General features: G+C 46.1%; 1 protein-coding gene and 1 pseudogene across 1 annotated transcript in view; both read right to left on the bottom strand.

Annotated features, from left to right (window-relative positions):
* FBXW8 (F-box and WD repeat domain containing 8) overlaps positions 1-21,592 on the bottom strand; it is a 173,525-nt gene that overhangs the window by 96,166 nt on the left and 55,767 nt on the right. Inside the window, exon 4 of the mRNA XM_040345962.1 lies at positions 5,358-5,446. Within this exon, the coding sequence (XP_040201896.1) occupies positions 5,358-5,446 (89 nt within the window). The remainder of the gene's footprint in view (positions 1-5,357; positions 5,447-21,592) is intronic.
* Positions 4,086-4,220, bottom strand: LOC120925254 (annotated as a pseudogene).

Genomic DNA, 21,592 nt, shown 5'->3' on the forward strand with positions numbered 1-21,592 from the left:
ATGGCACAAGGAGAATGCACGCATGCACACGACTGTGGTCCCTAACTCACACACACCACATCCACCTCACATTGGTTTAGTCCAAGTCCAAGGCACCAAGAATGTTGCTGACCATTCATAACCTCTCCCCGACGACCCAGGGTGACACCCCTTGCTGGCAGGAATGTTACCCCCACATTCACACACCAGTCACACTGTAGCCTGCACTCCTCACCGTGTGCAGGAACTACAAAAATAAATAAAAGGGTTCATGCCATTGGCAGCCATGGCATGCCCTTATATGAGGACGGCACATCCTTCTGTGCACGTCACAAACCAAAACAAAAAAAAAACTCATATTCTGAGCAAATAAAAGAAAAAGCTCTTACTCTGAGCATAATCAACAAAAAAAGAGCACTCATCTGCTCTGTCGTGGGCCAAGCCTGATGCCACGGCTCTGGCTCCTCAGTTGTCTGGAGGAAGCCTCGGCTGGGGGGGGGGGGCATCAGGAGGAGCATCATCCCCTGCTCTGTCACTACTGGCAGGTGGTGGCTGCCTGCCCTCTATAGCAACGGCGAGGTGGGTGAGCACCGCGTTGGTTTGAGCCAGCATCCTCAGCTGCCGGGTGGTGTTGTGGTGCTGGTGCCGCCTGGTCTGCCTCCCCTCCACCTCCACAGCAGCAGTGTTGGCCTCTACAGCCACTGCCAACCTCCGCCGTGAGGACTGCTGTCGTGGCCTGCTGCTCCACCATGCAGGTCACCATCGCAACGCAGTTTCCGCTCACATCCTGCAGGATGTCAGAAATGGAGCTGCTCTGATCAGCCTGCTAGGTGAGGGACTGCTGCACAGCCAATGTGCAGGCAGCCTGGGACTGGGCCGAGGAGGCCAGGCTATCTGCTACACGGCGCAGGTCACCCACTATGGCACCGATATGGCGGCTCTGCCGGGCCTGCTCCCTGTGCAGCCCTTCTTGGAGGGCTCTGGGTACACCCCTGGTCTTCTGTAGAGCCTTCCTGGGGGAAGGAGAGGCTTGGGCCCGTCCAGATGGGGTAGACCTGGAGGGGGAAGACCGGGAGGGGGTTCCCCTGAATGGGGTAGACCTGGAGGGGGTAGACCTGATGGGCAGGGAGGTGGCTGAGGGTCCAGGGATGGTGGAAGCCTCCTCATAATAGACACAACCTCTAGCGGAGAGGTATGGGCACTCCCCTCCACCAACATGACTTGGCTTCCCAGGGGGTCAGACTGAGCCACAGGATGTTCCCGGGGATGGCATGGGTCGAACACCGGCCGACGACGGCCCAGCTCGCTGCAGCACATCTGTGGATGACACAAAACATTCACATGTTGGTGGACCCACACACTTGTCACATGTTCCCTTCCACCCCCTCACATGCTACACACCGAATGGAGGATAAAACACACTTACCTGTCCTGAAGTCCAGATCAGTGGAGTCATAGCCCTCAACGCCCTCCACCTGCTCAAGACACCTGGCGACAATCTCCTCCTCAGGTGTCAACCGCAGAGATGAGGCTGGTCCTCCTCCCGTGCCCCTGGCATGCTTCCTCATAAGGGCCAGCTTATCCCGGACCCGACGTCTCATGTCATTGATCTTCTGTATGTCATCAGGCTTCCGAGGGTGATCTTCGCCAGAATCTCCCTCTTCTGTGCCTTGCTGGTCTTACCACTGTGGGCACCATGCAGGTATGCATCATATTTGGTTATTGCCGCCAACAAGATAGCCCTCTCCTCAGGATTGAAGTTTCTCTTCCTCTTATCCTTGCCCACTTTAGGAGGTGCCATCGCTTTACAAAAGTACCTTGCTTCAGGGGGGGAAACAAGAAAACAGATGTACTGTTTGTACCGGACGAGCGTATGGCTGGGCGTATTTATGCGCTCGGCGTAAGCCAGAAAGTTGCGCCGGCGTAGTTGTGAGCATGCGCACACGGGTGCAGTCAGACTTCCACTTCAGTGCGCATGCTCCGTTCATGATACGCCGGGCATATGTCACTGCTCCACGTCCGGACCATCATTTGCATGGTGTTACACCCACTTCCTCCTACGCCCGGTTACGCCATTGAAATCTAAGCCACGCCGACGCAGCGTGGGGAGCACTGGCTTACAGAATTTCATGGTTGCCTCTCTGCGCAACGTCGACGCAGCGTATATTTGATACGCTATGCCCGCCTAACGATGCGCCGAGGTATGTGAATCTAGCTCATACTGTTTAATTTACATTATCCCTTCTCTTTCTGTATGTGGGTGATTATTTCAATAAAAAAACAAAACCTCCAAGTACTTTTTTCCTAATCGATATACAGTTGTTACATGACCCAGATATTTTCCAGTCTGTCTGCAGAAAAACATAGGCACAAGAAGCTTGTTAAAAATAAAAAAAACAGCCTTTGAAATACAAAGTAAAAATTATTAATACCAATAAACAGTTTTAAATTGTCATACAAATTTATAATTGAAATTAAATATTGTTTTTGTTTTGCCATTAACATTGTTTGGGCAGATTTCTGCCAGTCATAGGCTGTGTCACGCCCCTACAGGCTGTGTCTTATCACAGAGGTGAAGCCACCACCAATCAACATGTAATATCCCACCCCCATTGTGTTTAGCTGGTAAGTGGGCATGGAGGAGGAGAGAGGGAGTGGGCTGTCATTTACCACTATGTATACGCCCACATGTGTGACTCTATAGTCACATGGGCTTCTCATGTGAGGAAAGGGAGGAAATGTCCAGGGCAGAAAATACACTGAAAACTGAGTATGTGCAGAGATGCCAGCACTATTCTGCAAAGTCCCCAACTGCAGTGGGGACATGAACAGGGGGGAGAGACATAGAACAGCAAGATCAACCAGGCTTTTTGCAGAATATAAAGAAACAAATTATACACTGACATGTTTCAACCACATATACTTTTAGGTTAATATTTCAGTTCATTCAACTTTTAAAATATAGAACAGGAAAATTTGAATCAGTGTACCTATAAAATATTTATAAACTATGAATTAAAGACTGAAAAATGTACTGTGATTTCATGGCATAAAATATATTTGACCTATTTTATACTTCAAATAATCAATTAAACTTGAACTTGATACTACTACTACTTTTTCTATTGAAAAGCCTATGGCGTGCAAAACGCACCCAAAAAACTCCACTGGGTGCAGAAAAAATGTGCACACACATAAAGAGTGAAACACTAAAAAGTGCAACGGGCGCTGCGTCAAACGGTCCTCCGCAAGAAGGACCCGACCCTGATCCCCCGGGGCGTTAGGCTCCAGACGGGGACTGAGGTACTCAAGTGGTCCGAGCAGCCGAAGCCAACACGGACCCCATTCCTTGGAGGGTCTGCCGAAACAGAACACTCCCAGTACTAAGTGGAGACCCCGTGAGAGAAGGCGAACTAAACCAGAAGGCCATGTCCACCCACTCCCAAAACAGTCAGGGCTGGCCCGAGGACCGGCACCCTACTTATCACAGTGACCATAACGTGCACCAAACAAAACAAAAAAAGACAAAGTGACAAACACGGGGGTAAATTAAATAAAGTGGGGGAGAAGAAAGATGAGGGAGAGTGAAAGTGACCATCGAGCAATATGATAGCCGGCCCTCCGGCCAGGAATCAAAAATTCCTCTGGTCCCAGCCAAAAGTCCCAGCCCTAGAGGCAGGTGGGAAAAAAGTGTATATGGTGACGTGACCTAGGTGCCAAACTCGAAGTGCCCTCTCAAAACACTTGTGCAAGTATGGCACCCCTGGACTGCCACTCCAGGGGCACATCACCATAGGCTTTTCAACCGAAACCTGACCCACAGCCCAGACCAGCAGCACCCATCCCAGCCAGGAAGGTAGGAGCTCTGAGAGATTGGGGAAAGCCCACGCCAGCAGGCTACTCCCACTACTCACCATCCCTCCCTCTTAATCACGTTCGGGAAATACTAACCGCTCCCCCGGGAGGAAGGAGGAGCTAGTGTTCTCTCCCGAACAACCGACTGGGGCAGGCACCATAAAATCCAGGCCAGAAGGCCAGGGACCCCGGCCCCTCAGCTTCGACCTCATGTTTCTCCGTGCAAATCAGAAGGCTTTCACCTCCACGCCAGCAGGTTCTGCATCTGCCACCGCCATCTCTTTCCACCTTGCCATGTACTAGGGACGGTTGGCATAGCACCCCCTACTGGCAACTGATAAGAACAGATACAACACTTGATCTTAGCCAAAAGGCCGAGAAGCATATACCAGTTTACGACAGGTACCTGTCGCCCGCATTGACATTTGCCAGAGGCATGAGCGTCAGACAAAATGTATGAATTCCCCTGAATGTATATAGGAGAAAGAGCTGTGAGGCATGTCTACATCAGTATAACAGAGTTCCTAGCAGGGGCCCCAGAGTGCCAAAGGCCATTTCTCGTTACAGGAAAAAGGTAAAAGAAAATTCTGGGATATATTGTAGAGATGAAGAGGGTTTGGGGGTGGTAAAGTCTGGACATACACTTTAAGACAATGGAGATATGGAAACTCTTTTTGCGTCCGGTACCGGAATTACGTGGCGGCCATCTTTGATGAGGGGGAAACTATTTTTCTAAGGCTAATACTAGCAAATATGCAAGTGCATTTCTTTGTGTGTTTTTAATAAACAAACTGTACTTTCATTATATGGGATCTCTTGCCTTCTCCTTTATTGTGAGATACGGAGAAAACTTTCTATTCTGGCAGGGTTAACCATTGAAAACCTGGAAGAACAGTGGAACAAAACTTTTGGAATACATCGAAGCCAGGATATAACACAGGCTGTTTTTGACTGTCTTGTTTACACAAGGAGTCAAAACCTTCTGGTGAGTGTGGTGTGTTCTATGGGCATCGGTCTCCTGGAAAGAACACATTGTGGAGCACTAACCTGTTTTTGTGGTCGGTGTTGAAGCACTGTGTGAGGAGTCGGTTGATCACATTTCATTTGGGCACTTTAATTTTGATATTGATTGTTCATGGTTTTACACAATAAATATTTATAATTTGATGGTCTGTGGGGTTTGGTTTAAAGAGTCAGTTTTTTTTTTTTTTTTTTTACACAGCAGCAACATTTAATGCTTGGTTGAGAGGGTTTTTGTTCATTTCATTTTTTTTGGTTGGTGTATTAGAAATACATACAGACATATCCAAATTCCTTCAGAACATGAAGCGTTGAATGCCATGAATATTAATGACGCCTATGATGCCTAATCAATAATATATTTTACCTAAAAAGGTTTGTGAATGTATATTTTTTAAAACAAGTCTAAAAATTCTGGCAGATATAAAAAACAACACATCACACTTTTATCATGATGGATTTTTTACCAGTCTTTCTACTTGTCAGACACTTTTTGATCTTACCCTGCTAAGACAACTCCATCAGATGTATGAACATCACACAACACCTTCCCCAGTTCATAATGCAGCTGGCTCACAGCGCCGGTACGATTCTGAAACAGATAAAAGGAAATATTTATACAAAGATTTTTCTGTACGAGAAGGTACCCCTTGCTCACAGCTAGTGTATTCTTATATTCCAGTGAACAAGCTAGAACTTTAAAAACTGTCTAGTCTAGATGAATGATTATTTTTCATGGCATCTTTAACACATACGTGTCAAGCCACATGGTGCCATATAATTCACTCAATCCATAAAATCAGTGCTATAGAGGGAACATGAAACTGTAAAGTGAGGAAAAATAAGAGGACTGTTATAAGATACGTGACAGACTAGATGTAAAAAGAAGCTAGAAGTTAAGGTTTTTAAGCCCGATCTGTAGCAAATAACTAGAATGTAGCACTTCAGTTAGGCCTTATTCACATTGGTACGGTGCAGTGCCATTGTATGTGCGCTTCCATTAACATCTATTAGACCCTGCATTTTCATGAAGTCAATGGAAGCACAGCTAAAACTGCATGCAAAACACACAATTGCTCAAACCGCAGCACACTGGTGTGAACCCAGGCTTAAAGGATAAATATACAGTTAAACACATAAGTTCTTTAAATATATCCAGGAATACCAAACAACTTTGCAAGTACAACATACTACTTTATCTTGCTTGGTCCTTTGAGTATTTATCACAGGCCAAGGCCAGTTTTAACAATGCTGTTTACATTCAGCTTGTCTGCAGTCTACACTGTAGCTGCAGACAGAGAACAAGGTAGATGCGGCATGTAACCGTCAATGTCTATACTGCCAGCAGTCAAATTATGATTTGGATGCTTGTATGTACTTACGCAATCTCTGGAGATCAAACTGACAAAATTAGTATGCCCTTTGACTGAGTTTAGCCTGTATTGCATGTTATTTTAGAAAGAAAACTGTAGAAGGAAGAATACACATCAAAATATTTTTGCTGATGCCTTCCTTATTCTCAGTTATTGTTTGGAGACATGCTTTCTACACAGCATAGGAATAATAATGTATGGGCCCAGATGAAGATATTGAATTAGATATACAGTGAAACCTCGGTTTAAGAGTAACTTGGTTTGAGAGCGTTTTGATTTGCAAAACAAATTTTTTTTTAATTCCGACTCGGTTTGCGAGTGTTGACTCGTAAGACAAGCAGAATTCAAGCCAAATAGGCCTGCAGTACCCCATTTGGCCTGAGGTACGGGGGCGCAGGAGCCGAACATTGGCCTGCAGTACCTCATTTGGCCTGAGGTACGGGGGGTGCAGTAGCTGAAGTGTCCTCGGGTCTTTTCGGACATTTTCGGCACTCTCTGGTGTGATTACAAGCATACTCCTGGTATGGAATATGCTCGTAATCTGAAGTTCAACTGTACTAAACATTCACTCCACTGTGGTCACATACAGGATATTGTCCGATTTGTGAGAGCTTGAATTCTTTGTTCAATACTGTACGTGTTCTAGCGTTCATGATAGGTAACCAACTGAAAATTTCAAACCCAACAATTATTATTAAACTATCTATTCTATCAACTACAGCACTAAAAAGAAAAAAAAAACACAGTAATATCTATTAACTAGTTGCCGACCAGCCGCCGTCATTCTACGGCGGCAGGTCAGCTCTCCTGGGCGAGAGCCCGTAGCTATACGTCGGCTCTTTTAGATCGCCGCCGGGCACCCGCGATTGCTCGTTACAGAGCGGGGACCGGGAGCTGTGTGTGTAAACAAACAGCTCCCGGTCCTGTCAGGGGGGGGAAATGCTGATCCTCTGTTCATACAATGTATGAACAGAAGATCAGTGTTTCCCCTAGTGAGGCCACCCCCGCCCCCACAGTAAGAACACACCCAGGGAACATACTTAACCCCTTCCCCGCCCCCTAGTGTTAACCCCTTCACTGCCAGCGGCATTTTTATAGTAATCCAATGCATTTTTATAGCACTGATCGCTATAAAAATGCCAATGGTCCCAAAAATGTGTCAAAAGTGTCCGAAGTGTCCGCTATAATGTCACAGTACCGAAAAAAAAATCGCTGATCGCCACCATTACTAGTAAAAAAAATATATTAATAAAAATGACATAAAAATACCCCCTATTTTGTAAACGCTATAACTTTTGCGCAATCCAATCAAATGCTTTTTGCGATTTTTTTTACGAAAAATATGTAGAAGAATACGTATTGTCCTAAACTGAGGAAAAAAAATGTTTTTTTTTATATATTTTTGGGGAAAATTTATTACAGCAAAAAGTAAAGAAATATAATTTTTTTTCAAAATTGTCGCTCTATTTTTGTTTATAGCGCAAAAAATAAAAACCGCAGAGGTGATCAAATACCACCAAAAGAAAGCTCTATTTGTGGGAAAAAAAGGACGCCAATTTTGTTTGGGAGCCACGTCGCACGACCGTGCAATTGTCAGTTAAAGCGACGCAGTGCCGAATCGCAAAAAGTGCTCTAGTCTTTCGGCAGCAATATGGTCCGGGGGTTAAGTGGTTAAAATAAAAAAATAATAAAAGTTTTGTTTCTTGCATTTCTAACTTTGGAAGATACCCAACAAAATATGAAATAAAATGTGAAGCTGAACAAAATGAACAGATATATGGAGAAGATTCAGGAAGACAGGCAAGGAAGGATTCTGCCATACCTAGAAATAACCAGATGCTAGAAATAGTCTGATCCTGGTTAGCATTGCTCATATACTCAGTTTAATTGAAATAATTGATTTTAAAATCCAACTTTCCATAATCGTTTTTATATCCGTTGAGACTTGATGCAGGCTTCACACATTAGAAGCAAGCTATCCAACCTGCTGTTTAAACATATGTGAACATAACACCATTAAAGGATCTCATTTTTGAACAGGGTTATGCCAAACAAGCCAGTCTCCGACTTAAAAATAGTCCTTGAAGTGATCCTGTTTAAAGTCAGAATGAAAAAAATAACACTTTTATAAAAAATTTATGAAACATTAATAAATTCTCGCTTATATATCACATGTCTCTGGGGAGGGGCTAGAAATTGGCAACACTTTATGTGGGATCTGCTTAATGCTTCATTGGGAAAAAAATCACATTATGCAGAACATGGGTAAGTTTCTGCCAATTTCTGCAGGTCCCTGCGGGTGTGAAATATGTTGAATAGAACGCATTTGTAAGCTCATTTAAAAAGTTTGAAGACGCAGTCCCATGGATGGGGACATATCTTGACCATTCCCCAGAATATTTCATATCATTTAAAAATGAAGCTCATTTGTTTATTTAACCACTTTCCCACCGGACCATTTGTCAGCCTTAAGACCAGAGGTGTTTTTACAATTTTCCACTGCGCTGCTTTAACTGGTAATTGCGCGGCCATACAATGTTGTACCCAAACAAAATTTGCGTCCTTTTTTTCCCACAAATAGAGCTTTCTTTTGATGGTATTTGATTGCCTCTGCGATTTTTAATGTTTGCGATATAAACGGAAAAAGAGCGAAAATTTTGAGAAAAAATGATATTTTCTACTTTTTGTTATAAGAAAAATCGAACAAACTCAATTTTAGTCATACATTTTGGCCAAAATGTATTCAGCCACATGTCTTTAGTAAAAAAAATGCCAATAAGCGTATATTTATTGGTTTGCGCAAAAGTTATAGCATCTACAAACTAGGGTACATTTTCTGGAATTTACACAGCTTTTATTTTATGACTGCCTATCTCAATTCTTGAGGTGCTAAAATAGCAGGGAAGTACAAAACCCCCCCAAATGACCCCATTTTGGAAAGTAGACACCCCAAGGAACCTGCTGAAAGGCATGTTGAGTCCATTGAATATTTTTTTTTTTGTAACAAGTGATTGAATAATGACAAAAAAAAAAAAAAAAAAAAAAAAGAAATTACAAAAAGTTGTCACTAAATGATATATTGCTCACACATGCCATAGTTATATGTGGAATTGCACCCCCAAAATACATTCTCCTGCTTCTCCTGAGTACGGGGATACCACATGTGTGAGACTTTTTGGGAGCCCAACCACGTACGGGGCCCCGAAAATCAAGCACCGCCTTCAGGATTTCTAAGGGCGCAAATTTTTGATTTCACTTCTCACTACCTAAGACAGTTTTGAAGGCCATAAAATGCCCAAATAGCACAAAATCCCCCCAAATGACCCCATTTTGGAAAGTAGACACCCCAAGGAATCTGCTGAGGGGCATATTGAGCCCACTGAATATTTTTTTTTTTTGTACCAAGTGATTGAATAATGACAAAAAAAAAAAAAAGAAAAAAGAAATTACAAAAAGTTGTAACTAAATGATATATTGCTCATACATGCCATGGTTATATGTGGAATTGCACCCCAAAATACATTCTGCTGCTTCTCCTGAGTACGGGGATACCACATGTGTGGGACTTTTTGCGAGTCTAGCCGCGTACGGGACCCCGAAAACCAAGCATCGCCTTCAGGATTTCTAAGGGCGCAAATTTTTTATTTCACTCCTCACTACCTATCACAGTTTTGAAGGCCATAAAATGCCCAAATAGCACAAACCCCCCCCAAATGACCCCATTTTGGAAAGTAGACACCCCAGGCTATTTGCTGAGAGGCATGTTGAGTCCATGGAATATTTAATATTTTGCCACAAGTTGCGGGAATATGACAATTTTTTTTTTTTTTGCACAAAGTTGTCACTAAATGATATATTGCTCACACATGCCATGGGCATATGTGGAATTACACCCCAAAATACATTCTGCAGCTTCTCCTGAGTACGGGGATACCACATGTGTGGGACTTTTTGGGAGCCTAGCCGCGTACGGGACCCCGAAAACCAAGCACGGCCTTCAGGATTTCTAAGGGCATACATTTTTGATTTCACTCCTCACTACCGATCACTACCTATCACAGTATTGAAGGCCATAAAAGGCCAAGATGGCACACAACCCCCCCAAATGACCCCATTTTGGAAAGTAGACACCCCAAGCTATTTTCTGAGAGGCATTTTGAGTTCATGGAATATTTTATATCTTGCCACCAGTTGCTGGAATATGACAAACTTTTTTTTTTTTTTTTTGCACAAAGTTGTCACTAAATGATATATTGCTCACACATTCCATGGGCATATGTGGAATTACACCCCAAAATACATTCTGCAGCTTCTCCTGAGTACGGGGATACCACATGTGTGGGACTTTTCGGGAGCCTAGCCGCGTACGGGGCCCCGAAAACCAAGCACCGCCTTCAGGATTTCTAAGGGCGCAAATTTTTGATTTCACTCCTCGCTGCCTATCACAGTTTCGGAGGCCATGGAATTCCCAGATGGCAGACAACCCCCCCAAATGACCCCATTTTGGAAAGTAGACACCCCAAGCTATTTGCTGAGAGGCATGGTGAGTATTTTACAGCGCTCATTTATTTTTGAAAATGAAGAAAGATATATATATATATTTTTTTTTTTCTTTTTTCAATTTTCAAATCTTTGTGACAAAAAGCAAGATCTGAAAAATACTCAACAGACCTCTCAGCAAATAGCTTGGGGTGTCTACTTTCCAAAATGGGGTCATTTAGGGGGGTTTTGTGCCATCTGGGCATTCCATGGCCTCCGAAACTGTGATAGGTAGTGAGGAGTGAAATCAAAAAGTTACACCCTTAGAAAGCCTGAAGGCGGTGATTGGTTTTTGGGGTCCCGTACGCGGCTAGGCTCCCAAAAAGTCTCACACATGTGGTATCCCCGTACTCAGGAGAAGCAGCAGAATGTATTTTGGGGTGTAATTCCACATATGCCCATGGCATGTGTGAGCAATATATCATTTAGTGACAACTTTGTGCAAAAAAAATAAAATAAAATAATAATAATTCTCTTTCCTACAACTTGTGTCAAAATATAAAATATTCCATGGACTCGAGATGCCTCTCAGCAAATAGCTTGGGGTGTCTACTTTCCAAAATGGGGTCATTTGGGGGGGTTTTGAACTGTCCTGGCATTTTATGAACAACATTTAGAAGCTTATGTCACACATTACCCACTCTTCTAACCACTTGAAGAAAAAGCCCTTTCTGACACTGTTTGTTTACATAAAAACATATTATTTTTTTGCAAGAAAGTTAAGTTGAACCCCCAAACATTATATATTATTTTAAAGCAAAGGCCCTACAGATTAAAATGGTGGGTGTTGCATTTTTTTTTACCACGCAGTATTTGCGCAGCGATTTTTCAAATGCATTTTTTTGGGCAAAAATACATATTTTTTTATTTTAATGCACTAAAACACACTATATTGCCCAAATGTTTGATGAAATAAAAAAGATGATCTTAGGCCGAGTACATAGATACCAAACACGACATGCTTTAAAATTGCGCACAAATGCGCAGTGGCGACAAACTACATACATTTTTAAAAGCCTCTACGGGTTACCACATTAGATTTACAGAGTAGGTCTACTGCTAAAATGACTGCCCTCGATCTGACCTTCACGGTGATACCTCACATGCATGGTAAAATTGCTGTTTACATATGACGCCAAACCGACGCTTGCGTTCGCCTTTGCGCAAGAGCAGGGGGGGACAGGGGTGCTTTTTTTTTTTTTTTTTTTTTTTATTATTATTTAATTTGCTTTTTTAATTTTATTTTAAACTGTTCCTTACTTTTTTTTATTATTTTTATAATTTTTATTGCCATCTTAGGGCATGTAAATATCCCCTATGATAGCAATAGTTAGTGACAGGTACTCTTTTTTGAAAAAAATTGGGGTCTATTAGACCCTAGATCTCTCCTCTGCCCTTAAAGCATCTGACCACACCAAGATCGGTGTGATAAAATGTTTTCCCACTTTCCCAATGGCGCAGTTTATATCCGGGGAGGGGACATACCCTCCCACTGCTTGTAAAAGCAGTTTAGAGGCTAATTAGCCGCTAGGACTGCTTTTACATGAAAGCCGACCGCTGGCTGAAAAGAATGATACCAAGATGATGCCTAAACCCGCAGGCATCATTCTGGTATAACCATTCAAAGTCCAGCAACATACCATACGTTGATGGTTCTTGTTGGACATGTATTGTAATCTTTTTTTTTTTTCATGCAGCCTGTTGGCTGAACGAAAAAAAGATTGATCGGTGGGTATGCCCACCATTAGAATACCTCCCTTCATCCACCCACTTCTAATGATGGGCATGCATGCACCATTTATATATGCCGAAGCATGCGGGCATCCTCCCGCAAAAAAGTTATGCCGCTCACACACGTATGTACGCCGCATAAAAAGTTATGGCGCATACACACGGTCGGACTTTTCCACGGGCAAGCTTCCGACGGAATTTCGACCGTATGTACGCGGCATTAGGAGCAAAATCGCTCCTCCGCCCCTAATGCCCCCATGCTTCGGCATATATGCTCTTTTTTTAACTGTGGTGGTGAAATCACCTCCCAGTGTTGGAGTCGCGGCTTTATGTATCGTGGGAGCAAACGCTGTTGCTGTCACGCTAAATAAATCCGTGCTGCAACTGAATGGCGTACCTGCTAAGCAAATGATGGTTAACATTATAACAAAGTAACATTACATTTTAACATTAAGATCTTACCATACCATACCTGCAAAGCAAATACCAAAAAAATAAATACAGTAAAAAATAAAACATTTTTTAACGCAACCTGTGCCTAAAAAATATACATGCCGAAGCATGGGGGCATCCTCCCGCATAAAAAGTTATGCCGCATACACACGGTCGAACTTTTCCACGGGCATGCCTCCGTCGGAATTTCGACCGTATGTACGCGGCATTAGGAGCAAAATCGCTCCTCCGCCCCTGCTGCCCCCATGCTTCGGCATATATGCTTTTTTTTTAACCGTGGTGGTGAAATCACCTCCTACAGCGTTGGAGTCACAGCTTTATAAATCGTGGGAGCAAACGCTGTTGCTGTCACGCTAAATAAATCCGCGATGCAACTGAATGGCGTACCTGCTAAACAAATGATGGTTAACAATAAAACAAACATTACAGTATAACATACCATACCTGCAAAGCAAATACAATAAAACATTGTAAAAATAGAGAGAATAGATATAGAACAATAGTGAGTGGACAGTAGAGAGTGAACATAAGAGAACAATAAAGAGAGGAGAAAAAAACAACAACTATTTTTGGATTTTTTATTTTATATTTTTTTTGTGTTTTTGTGTGAGTTTTTTTAATTTTTTTTCCACTTTTTTTCACTTTTATAAAAACTGTAAGAAAACTGTAAACTGAACCTTGCAGATTATGGTCTCTCAAAATGTGATGGCCATCACATATTCCGAGACCCTGTGTTGGTGTGCCTAGGACTGTGTGGTGCTGTACCCTACGCTAAAACTCAATTAGTGTGTGGTAGCGTTTGAAACATACACCAATGCAGAGACCAGGTTGGTCAGGACAGTCGGGACAATAAAAGCGGGTGTCACGCCTAAATCCGAGTTTGCTGCAGACACGACATCTTTTTTGGCGGGATCTTTGGGTAGGGGTACCAGGGAGGACAAAAGGAAAATGCCTCTCATACAGCCGGCTCACTGCATTTGCGTTGGGAAGGTGGGGCACAGCACCATCTGGAAACAGAAGGGCTTCGACGATCTCTTCCTGGAATTTTAGGAAGGATCCAGTCCGTCCTGAAGCTCTGTATAGCACATGAGCGTTCAGCAAAGCCAATTGAAACAAATACACTGACACTTTTTTGTACCAGCGTTTGGACCTCCGGGCAATTAGGTACGGCGCCAACAACTGGTCATTGAGGTCCACCCCTCCCATGTTAAGGTTGTACTCGTGGATACAGAGGGGTTTCTCCACAACACCAGTCGCCGTAGGAATTTGGACTGCCGTGTCTGCGTGAAGCGTGGACAGAACGAAAACATTCCGTGAATCCCTCCACTTCACTGCTAACAAATTATTACACTGTAAGCAGGCTCTCTCCCCCCGACTAAGACGGGATTCTACAAGCCGTTGGGGGATGCCCCGGCGATTAGGTCGCACGGTGCCACATGCGCCAATTCCATAATCAAAAAGGTGACTAAAAAGTGGCACGCTTGTGTAATAATTGTCCACGTACAAGTGGTACCCCTTTCCGAATAAGGGTGACACCAATTCCCACACTATCTTACCAGCGCTCCCTATGTAATCAGGGCAATTCTCCGGCTCTACGTGACTGTCTTTTCCCTCGTAAACCATAAAGCTAGATGTATAGCCTGTTGCCCTGTCACAGAGCTTATACAACTTGACCCCGTATCTGGCACGCTTGCTGGGAAGGAATTGTTTGAATGACAAGCTGCCAGAAAACTTAACCAGGGACTCATCAACGCAGACAACTTGATTGGGATTATACAAGGCTGCAAACCGTTCGTTGAAGTGGTTTACGAGGGGCCGAATTTTGTAGAGCCGATCGAATTCAGGGTCTCCCCGAGGACGACAGAGTTCATTGTCACTAAAATGCATGAACCGCAAGATCTGCTCGTATCGTGTCCTGGTCATGGAGGCAGAGAAAATGGGCATATGGTGAACTGGGTGCGCGGACCAATACATCCGCAGCTCACTCTTTTTAGTAATGCCCATGATGAGGGAAAGGCCCAGAAAGATCTTAAATTCGGAAACCGTAATTGGCTTCCAATCTCTGGCAAGGGACAGCTGGGGATTAGCGGCGATGAATTGACCAGCGTACAAATTGCTTTGGTCCACAATAGATCTATAGAGATCTTCCGTGAAATACAGCGAATAAAAATCCAGTGGCGTAAAATCAACTGTATTCACCTGAATTCCGGGTTGGCCAGTGAATGGGGGAAGTACGGGTGCTGCAGAAGTGGTGGGTACCCAATCAGGATTGGCGAATGCAGCAGGAAGGGCACTATGGGGACGGGCCTGTCTTTGTCGTCTTCTTCTTCTTGGTGGCAGCGGGACACTACTCGTGCTTGCCACCTCTCCAGCTTGAACTGCACTTATGGGACTCGCCACGTCACCAAGTGTTACTGCAGTGCTGGATATATGACCAGGATGTACTAGGCCGCTGGTGCTTGCCAGTTCACCAGAAGGAATAGCGGCGCTAGTACTTCTCTCCTCCATACGAGAGCCCTGCGGTTCTTGCACCTCAGCGACAGCAGAAGATCGGGGTCTGGTACGCCTGACCCTAGCAGGGACCACTCCGTCGTCAGAGCTATCTGTCAGGGAGCCACTGTCGTCTACAGCAGGGGTCTCCAAACTTTTTACTTCGAGGGCCACATTCTATATTTTACCCATATTCGCGGGCCGGAAAAATAATTTATAAATAAATCCACAGTAGAACAAGAATAGAATAGAATTTGACTTACTGCTGACAGCAGGACTGGATGGTGCTCCTATATTCTTTGCTGGCACCTAAACGCTGGAGCATCATGCAGCAGGGCTAAACTTCCAGCGTGCATGAGGCTTTACACCCATGTCCCCATACATCTGTGTCCCCATACATCTGTGTCCCCATCAGTCTCCCCATTCATCTGTGTCCCCATACATCTTTGTCCCCATCCATCTGTGTCCCCATCCATCTGTGTCCCCATCCATCTGTGTCCCCATCCATCTGTGTCCCCATCCATCTGTGTCCCCATCCATCTGTGTCCCCATCCATCTGTGTCCCCATCCATCTGTGTCCCCATCCATCTGTGTCCCCATCAGTCTCCCCATTCATCTGTGTCCCCATCAGTCTCCCCATCTGTGTCCCCATCAGTCTCCCCATCTGTGTCCCCATCCGTCTCCCCATCCATCTGTGTCCCCATCCATCTGTGTCCCCATCCATCTGTGTCCCCATCCATCTGTGTCCCCATCCATCTGTGTCCCCATCCATCTGTGTCCCCATCAGTCTCCCCATTCATTTGTGTCCCCATCCATCTGTGTCCCCATCCATCTGTGTCCCCATCAGTCTCCCCATCTGTGTCCCCATCCATCTGTGTCCCCATCCATCTGTGTCCCCATCCATCTGTGTCCCCATCCATCTGTGTCCCCATCAGTCTCCCCATTCATTTGTGTCCCCATCCATCTGTGTCCCCATCCATCTGTGTCCCCATCAGTCTCCCCATCTGTGTCCCCATCCATCTGTGTCCCCATCAGTCTCCCCATCCATCTCCCCATCCATCTGTGTCCCCATCCATCTGTGTCCCCATCAGTCTCCCCATCTGTGTCCCCATCCATCTGTGTCCCCATCAGTCTCCCCATCCATCTCCCCATCCATCTCCCCATCCATCTGTGTCCCCATCCATCTGTGTCCCCATCCATCTGTGTCCCCATCAGTCTCCCCATTCATTTGTGTCCCCATCCATCTGTGTCCCCATCAGTCTCCCCATCTGTGTCCCCATCAGTCTCCCCATCCATCTCCCCATTCATCTGTGTCCCCATCCATCTGTGTCCCCATCAGTCTCCCCATCTGTGTCCCCATCCATCTGTGTCCCCATCAGTCTCCCCATCCATCTCCCCATTCATCTGTGTCCCCATTCATCTGTGTCCCCATCAGTCTCCCCATCTGTGTCCCCATCCATCTGTGTCCCCATCAGTCTCCCCATCCATCTGTGTCCCCATCCATCTGTGTCCCCATCCATCTGTGTCCCCATCCATCTGTGTCCCCATCCATCTGTGTCCCCATCCATCTGTGTCCCCATTCATTTGTGTCCCCATCCATCTGTGTCCCCATCAGTCTCCCCATCTGTGTCCCCATCCATCTGTGTCCCCATCAGTCTCCCCATCCATCTCCCCATTCATCTGTGTCCCCATCCATCTGTGTCCCCATCAGTCTCCCCATCTGTGTCCCCATCCATCTGTGTCCCCATCAGTCTCCCCATTCATCTGTGTCCCCATCCATCTGTGTCCCCATCAGTCTCCCCATCTGTGTCCCCATCCATCTGTGTCCCCATCAGTCTCCCCATTCATCTGTGTCCCCATTCATCTGTGTCCCCATCCATCTGTGTCCCCATCAGTCTCCCCGTCTGTGTCCCCATCCGTCTGTGTCCCCATCCGTCTGTGTCCCCATTCGTCTGTGTCCCCATTCGTCTGTGTCCCCATTCGTCTGTGTCCCCATTCGTCTGTGTCCCCATTCGTCTGTGTCCCCATTCGTCTGTGTCCCCATTCGTCTGTGTCCCCATTCGTCTGTGTCCCCATTCGTCTGTGTCCCCATCAGTCTCCCCATCTGTGTCCCCATCCATCTGTGTCCCCATCAGTCTCCCCATCCATCTCCCCATTCATCTGTGTCCCCATCCATCTGTGTCCCCATCAGTCTCCCCATCTGTGTCCCCATCCATCTGTGTCCCCATCTGTGTCCCCATCCATCTCCCCATCCATCTGTGTCCCCATCCATCTGTGTCCCCATCCATCTGTGTCCCCATCCATCTGTGTCCCCATCAGTCTCCCCATTCATTTGTGTACCCATCCATCTGTGTCCCCATCAGTCTCCCCATCTGTGTCCCCATCCATCTGTGTCCCCATCAGTCTCCCCATCCATCTCCCCATTCATCTGTGTCCCCATCCATCTGTGTCCCCATCCATCTGTGTCCCCATCAGTCTCCCCATCTGTGTCCCCATCCATCTGTGTCCCCATCAGTCTCCCCATCTGTGTCCCCATCCATCTGTGTCCCCATCAGTCTCCCCATCCGTGTCCCCATTCATCTGTGTCCCCATCCATCTGTGTCCCCATCAGTCTCCCCATCTGTGTCCCCATCCATCTGTGTCCCCATCAGTCTCCCCATTCATCTGTGTCCCCATTCATCTGTGTCCCCATTCATCTGTGTCCCCATTCATCTGTGTCCCCATCCATCTGTGTCCCCATCAGTCTCCCCATCTGTGTCCCCATCCATCTGTGTCCCCATCAGTCTCCCCATCTGTGTCCCCATCCATCTGTGTCCCCATCAGTCTCCCCATTCGTCTGTGTCCCCATTCATCTGTGTCCCCATCCATCATCTGTGTCCCCATCAGTCTCCCCATTCGTCTGTGTCCCCATTCGTCTGTGTCCCCATTCGTCTGTGTCCCCATTCGTCTGTGTCCCCATTCGTCTGTGTCCCCATTCGTCTGTGTCCCCATCAGTCTCCCCATCTGTGTCCCCATCCATCTCCCCATCCATCTGTGTCCCCATCAGTTTGTTTCCCCATCAGTCTCCCCATTCATCTTTGTCCCCATCCATCTGTGTCCCCATCAGTTTGTTTCCCCATCAGTCTCCCCAGTTATCTTTGTCCCCATCATCTGTGTCCCCATCCATCTGTTTCCCCATACATCTGTGTCCCCATCACTCATCAGGCTATCCCCACAAATTGGTGTCCCCATTAGAGCCCCCCCATCATTCATCCGAGTCTCCTTGCACATTTGTGTCCCCATCACAGCCCACCCCCACCTGCATATTTGTGTCCCCTTCAGAGCCATCACCTCCCCTTCCGCATATTTGTGTCACCATTAGAGCCATCAGACCCCCTCCTCACGTGTTTGTGTCCCCATAAGAGCCACCAGCACCCCCACATTTGTGTCCCCATCAGACCCCACAGATATTTGTGTCCCCATCAGAGTCATCACCCTCCCCCCCCACATTTATGTCCCCATCACAGTCATCAGCCCCCACATATTTGTGTCCCCATAAGAGTTATCAACCCCCCCCCCCACATTTGTGTCCCCATAAGTGTCAGCCCCCCCACATTTGTGTCCCCATAAGTGTCAGCCCCCCCACATTTGTGTCCCCATCAGAGCCATTTAACCCACCGTCACACAAGTGTATCAGCCCCCCTCCTTGCATGTGTCCAGCGCGTCTCCATCACTGGCTTTGCAGACCTGCTGCACCTCCCGACTCCCGCCCCGCTTGTATTACACACTCGTTACTGGTTAACAGCGAGGCGGGAGGCGGGAGCAGGGAGGCGGCTACGGGTCTGCACTACACCTCATTGGCTGCTGGGATGCCGTGGTCCCAGCAGCCAACAACACAGTGAGACGCCGGAAGGGATTGCGGGACCTGCGCTGCCTATTGCCTGGGGCGAATATGCAGCGCAGGTTCCACAGCTAACAGGTGGATAGGATTGAAGCTGCGGGCCGGAAGAAATGGCCTGGCGGGCCGGATGTGGCCCGCGGGCCGTAGTTTGGAGACCCCTGGTCTACAGGATCGTATTCTGAGCAAGAATTTGACAGATGCGTGACCTCCTCATCACTATCTGTCAGGCTCATAAACAAGTAGGCCTCTTCATCACTGTACCATCGATTTGCCATTTTGGGCTCTAAATTTAGGGGTACAGTGGTGAGATTCACAGGCAAAAAAGCACCTGACCTGTTAGTGACCGAGTCAAGCGCTACCAAAAAAACTGTTAGCGATCGCAGAGATCAGGCCTGACTCTGCGAACGCTGCAGTTATGTGTTTTTGTGTTTTGTGTCAGTGATCGATCGATCGATCGATACTGCACTTCGGTGGGCTGGACTGGGCGAAGGGGCTAAACGCAGGTGCTAGCAGGTATCTGGGCTGATCCCGCTAACAATGCGTTTTTGGGAACCCTAAACTGCAGGGGACGCTAGTATAGATCTGATCAGATCAAGTATCGATCTGATCAGATACTATACCACTAAAGGGATGCGTATGGTGCGTGCGTGGGTGTTAGCGCTATTGGCCGCTGCCTGGGGCGACGCAGACCCTATCTGGCGCTAAAACCAAACTTTGATCACCCGCCGGGCGATCAGGGGGTTAAAATTTTATTGCAAAAAATATGGCGGGTGCCTTGATGCAATAAAAAATTAACTAGCTAAACTGCGTCACCGGTGACACTTATACTGTGATCACTGGTGACAGGGGGTAATGATGGGGTTAAACCTTTATTGGGGGGGGTTAGGGGGGGTCCCTAGACTATTTAGAGCCTAAGACTGATGACCCCAACACTTATTTTTGTCACTAATGACACTAGTACAGCGATCAAAAAAAAATCTGATTGCTGTACTGGGTGACACAGTGACAGGCAGTGAATGGGTTAATTTGGGGGGTGATCGGGGGGTGATCAGGGGGTTAAATGTGTGCCTATGTGACCTGGTGTTAGAGTAGTGTTGTGCAACTCACGTTTCAGATGCTCTCTCCCTCTCGGTCTGGAACGGAAAGACCGACACGAGGGAGAGAGCAGTACTTCCCCTGCCAATGTTTACAAAACATTGCCAGGGGAAGACAACCATTGGTTGGAGCGATCGCCAGGTCCAGGCCAGATTTTATTGGCCTGGACCTGGTGATTGATCAGTTCTGCATCGAATCTGATCATCGGGAACGGCGGCGGGGCGCGCGCGCGCGCGCCCCATCGCCGTTCACGCGCCGGACGTCATAATACGTGATCTCGCCCAGGAGAGCCACCTTGTGGACGTATTATGACGGTGCGGCGACGGCAAGTGGTTAACCACTTTCATACCGGGCCTATTTTAGCACTTCTCTCCTACATGCAAAAATCATATTTTTTTTTGCTAGAAAATTACTCAGAACCGCAAAACACTATATATGTTTTTTAAGCAGACACCTTAGGGAATAAAATGGCGGTCATTGCAACTTTTTATCTCCCAAGGTATTTGCGCAATCATTTTTCAAACGCCTTTTTTTGGGGGAAAAAACGGTTTCATGAATTAAAAAATAACAAAACAGTAAAGTTAGCCCGATTTTTTTTGTATCTTATGTGAAAGATGAAGTTACGCCGAGTAAATAGATACCCAACATGTCACACTTTAAAACTGAGCTCACTCATGGAATGGCGCCAAACTTCAGTACTTAAAAATCTCCATAGGCATTGCTTATTTTTTTTTTTACAGGTTACCAGTTTTGAGTTACAGAGGAGGTCTAGTGCTAGAATTGTTGCTGGCGCTCTAATGCATGCAGCGATACCTCACATGTGTGGTTTGAACGGCGTTTACATATGTGGGCGGGACTTACGTGTGTGTTCGCTTCTGAGCGCGAGCTACCGGGAATAGGGGCATTTAAAAAAAATATATTATTTTATTTTTTACTTTACTTAATTTATTTTTACACTTTTTTTACATTTTTTTTATCACTTTTATTCCTATTACAAGGAATGTAAACATCCCTTGTAATAAGAATGGTTCGTGACAGGTACTCTTCATGGAGAGATGCAGGGTCAATAAGACCCCGCATCTCTCCTCCAGGCTGGAAAGCATGAGATCGTGAAAAGAAATTCATGGATCTCATGCTTTTAGCCGCGATTGTGGCTTTGTTTACATTCCGGTACCTG

Source organism: Rana temporaria, chromosome 1, assembly GCF_905171775.1.
Source record: "Rana temporaria chromosome 1, aRanTem1.1, whole genome shotgun sequence".
In the NCBI taxonomy this organism is placed as follows: Eukaryota; Metazoa; Chordata; class Amphibia; order Anura; family Ranidae; genus Rana; species Rana temporaria.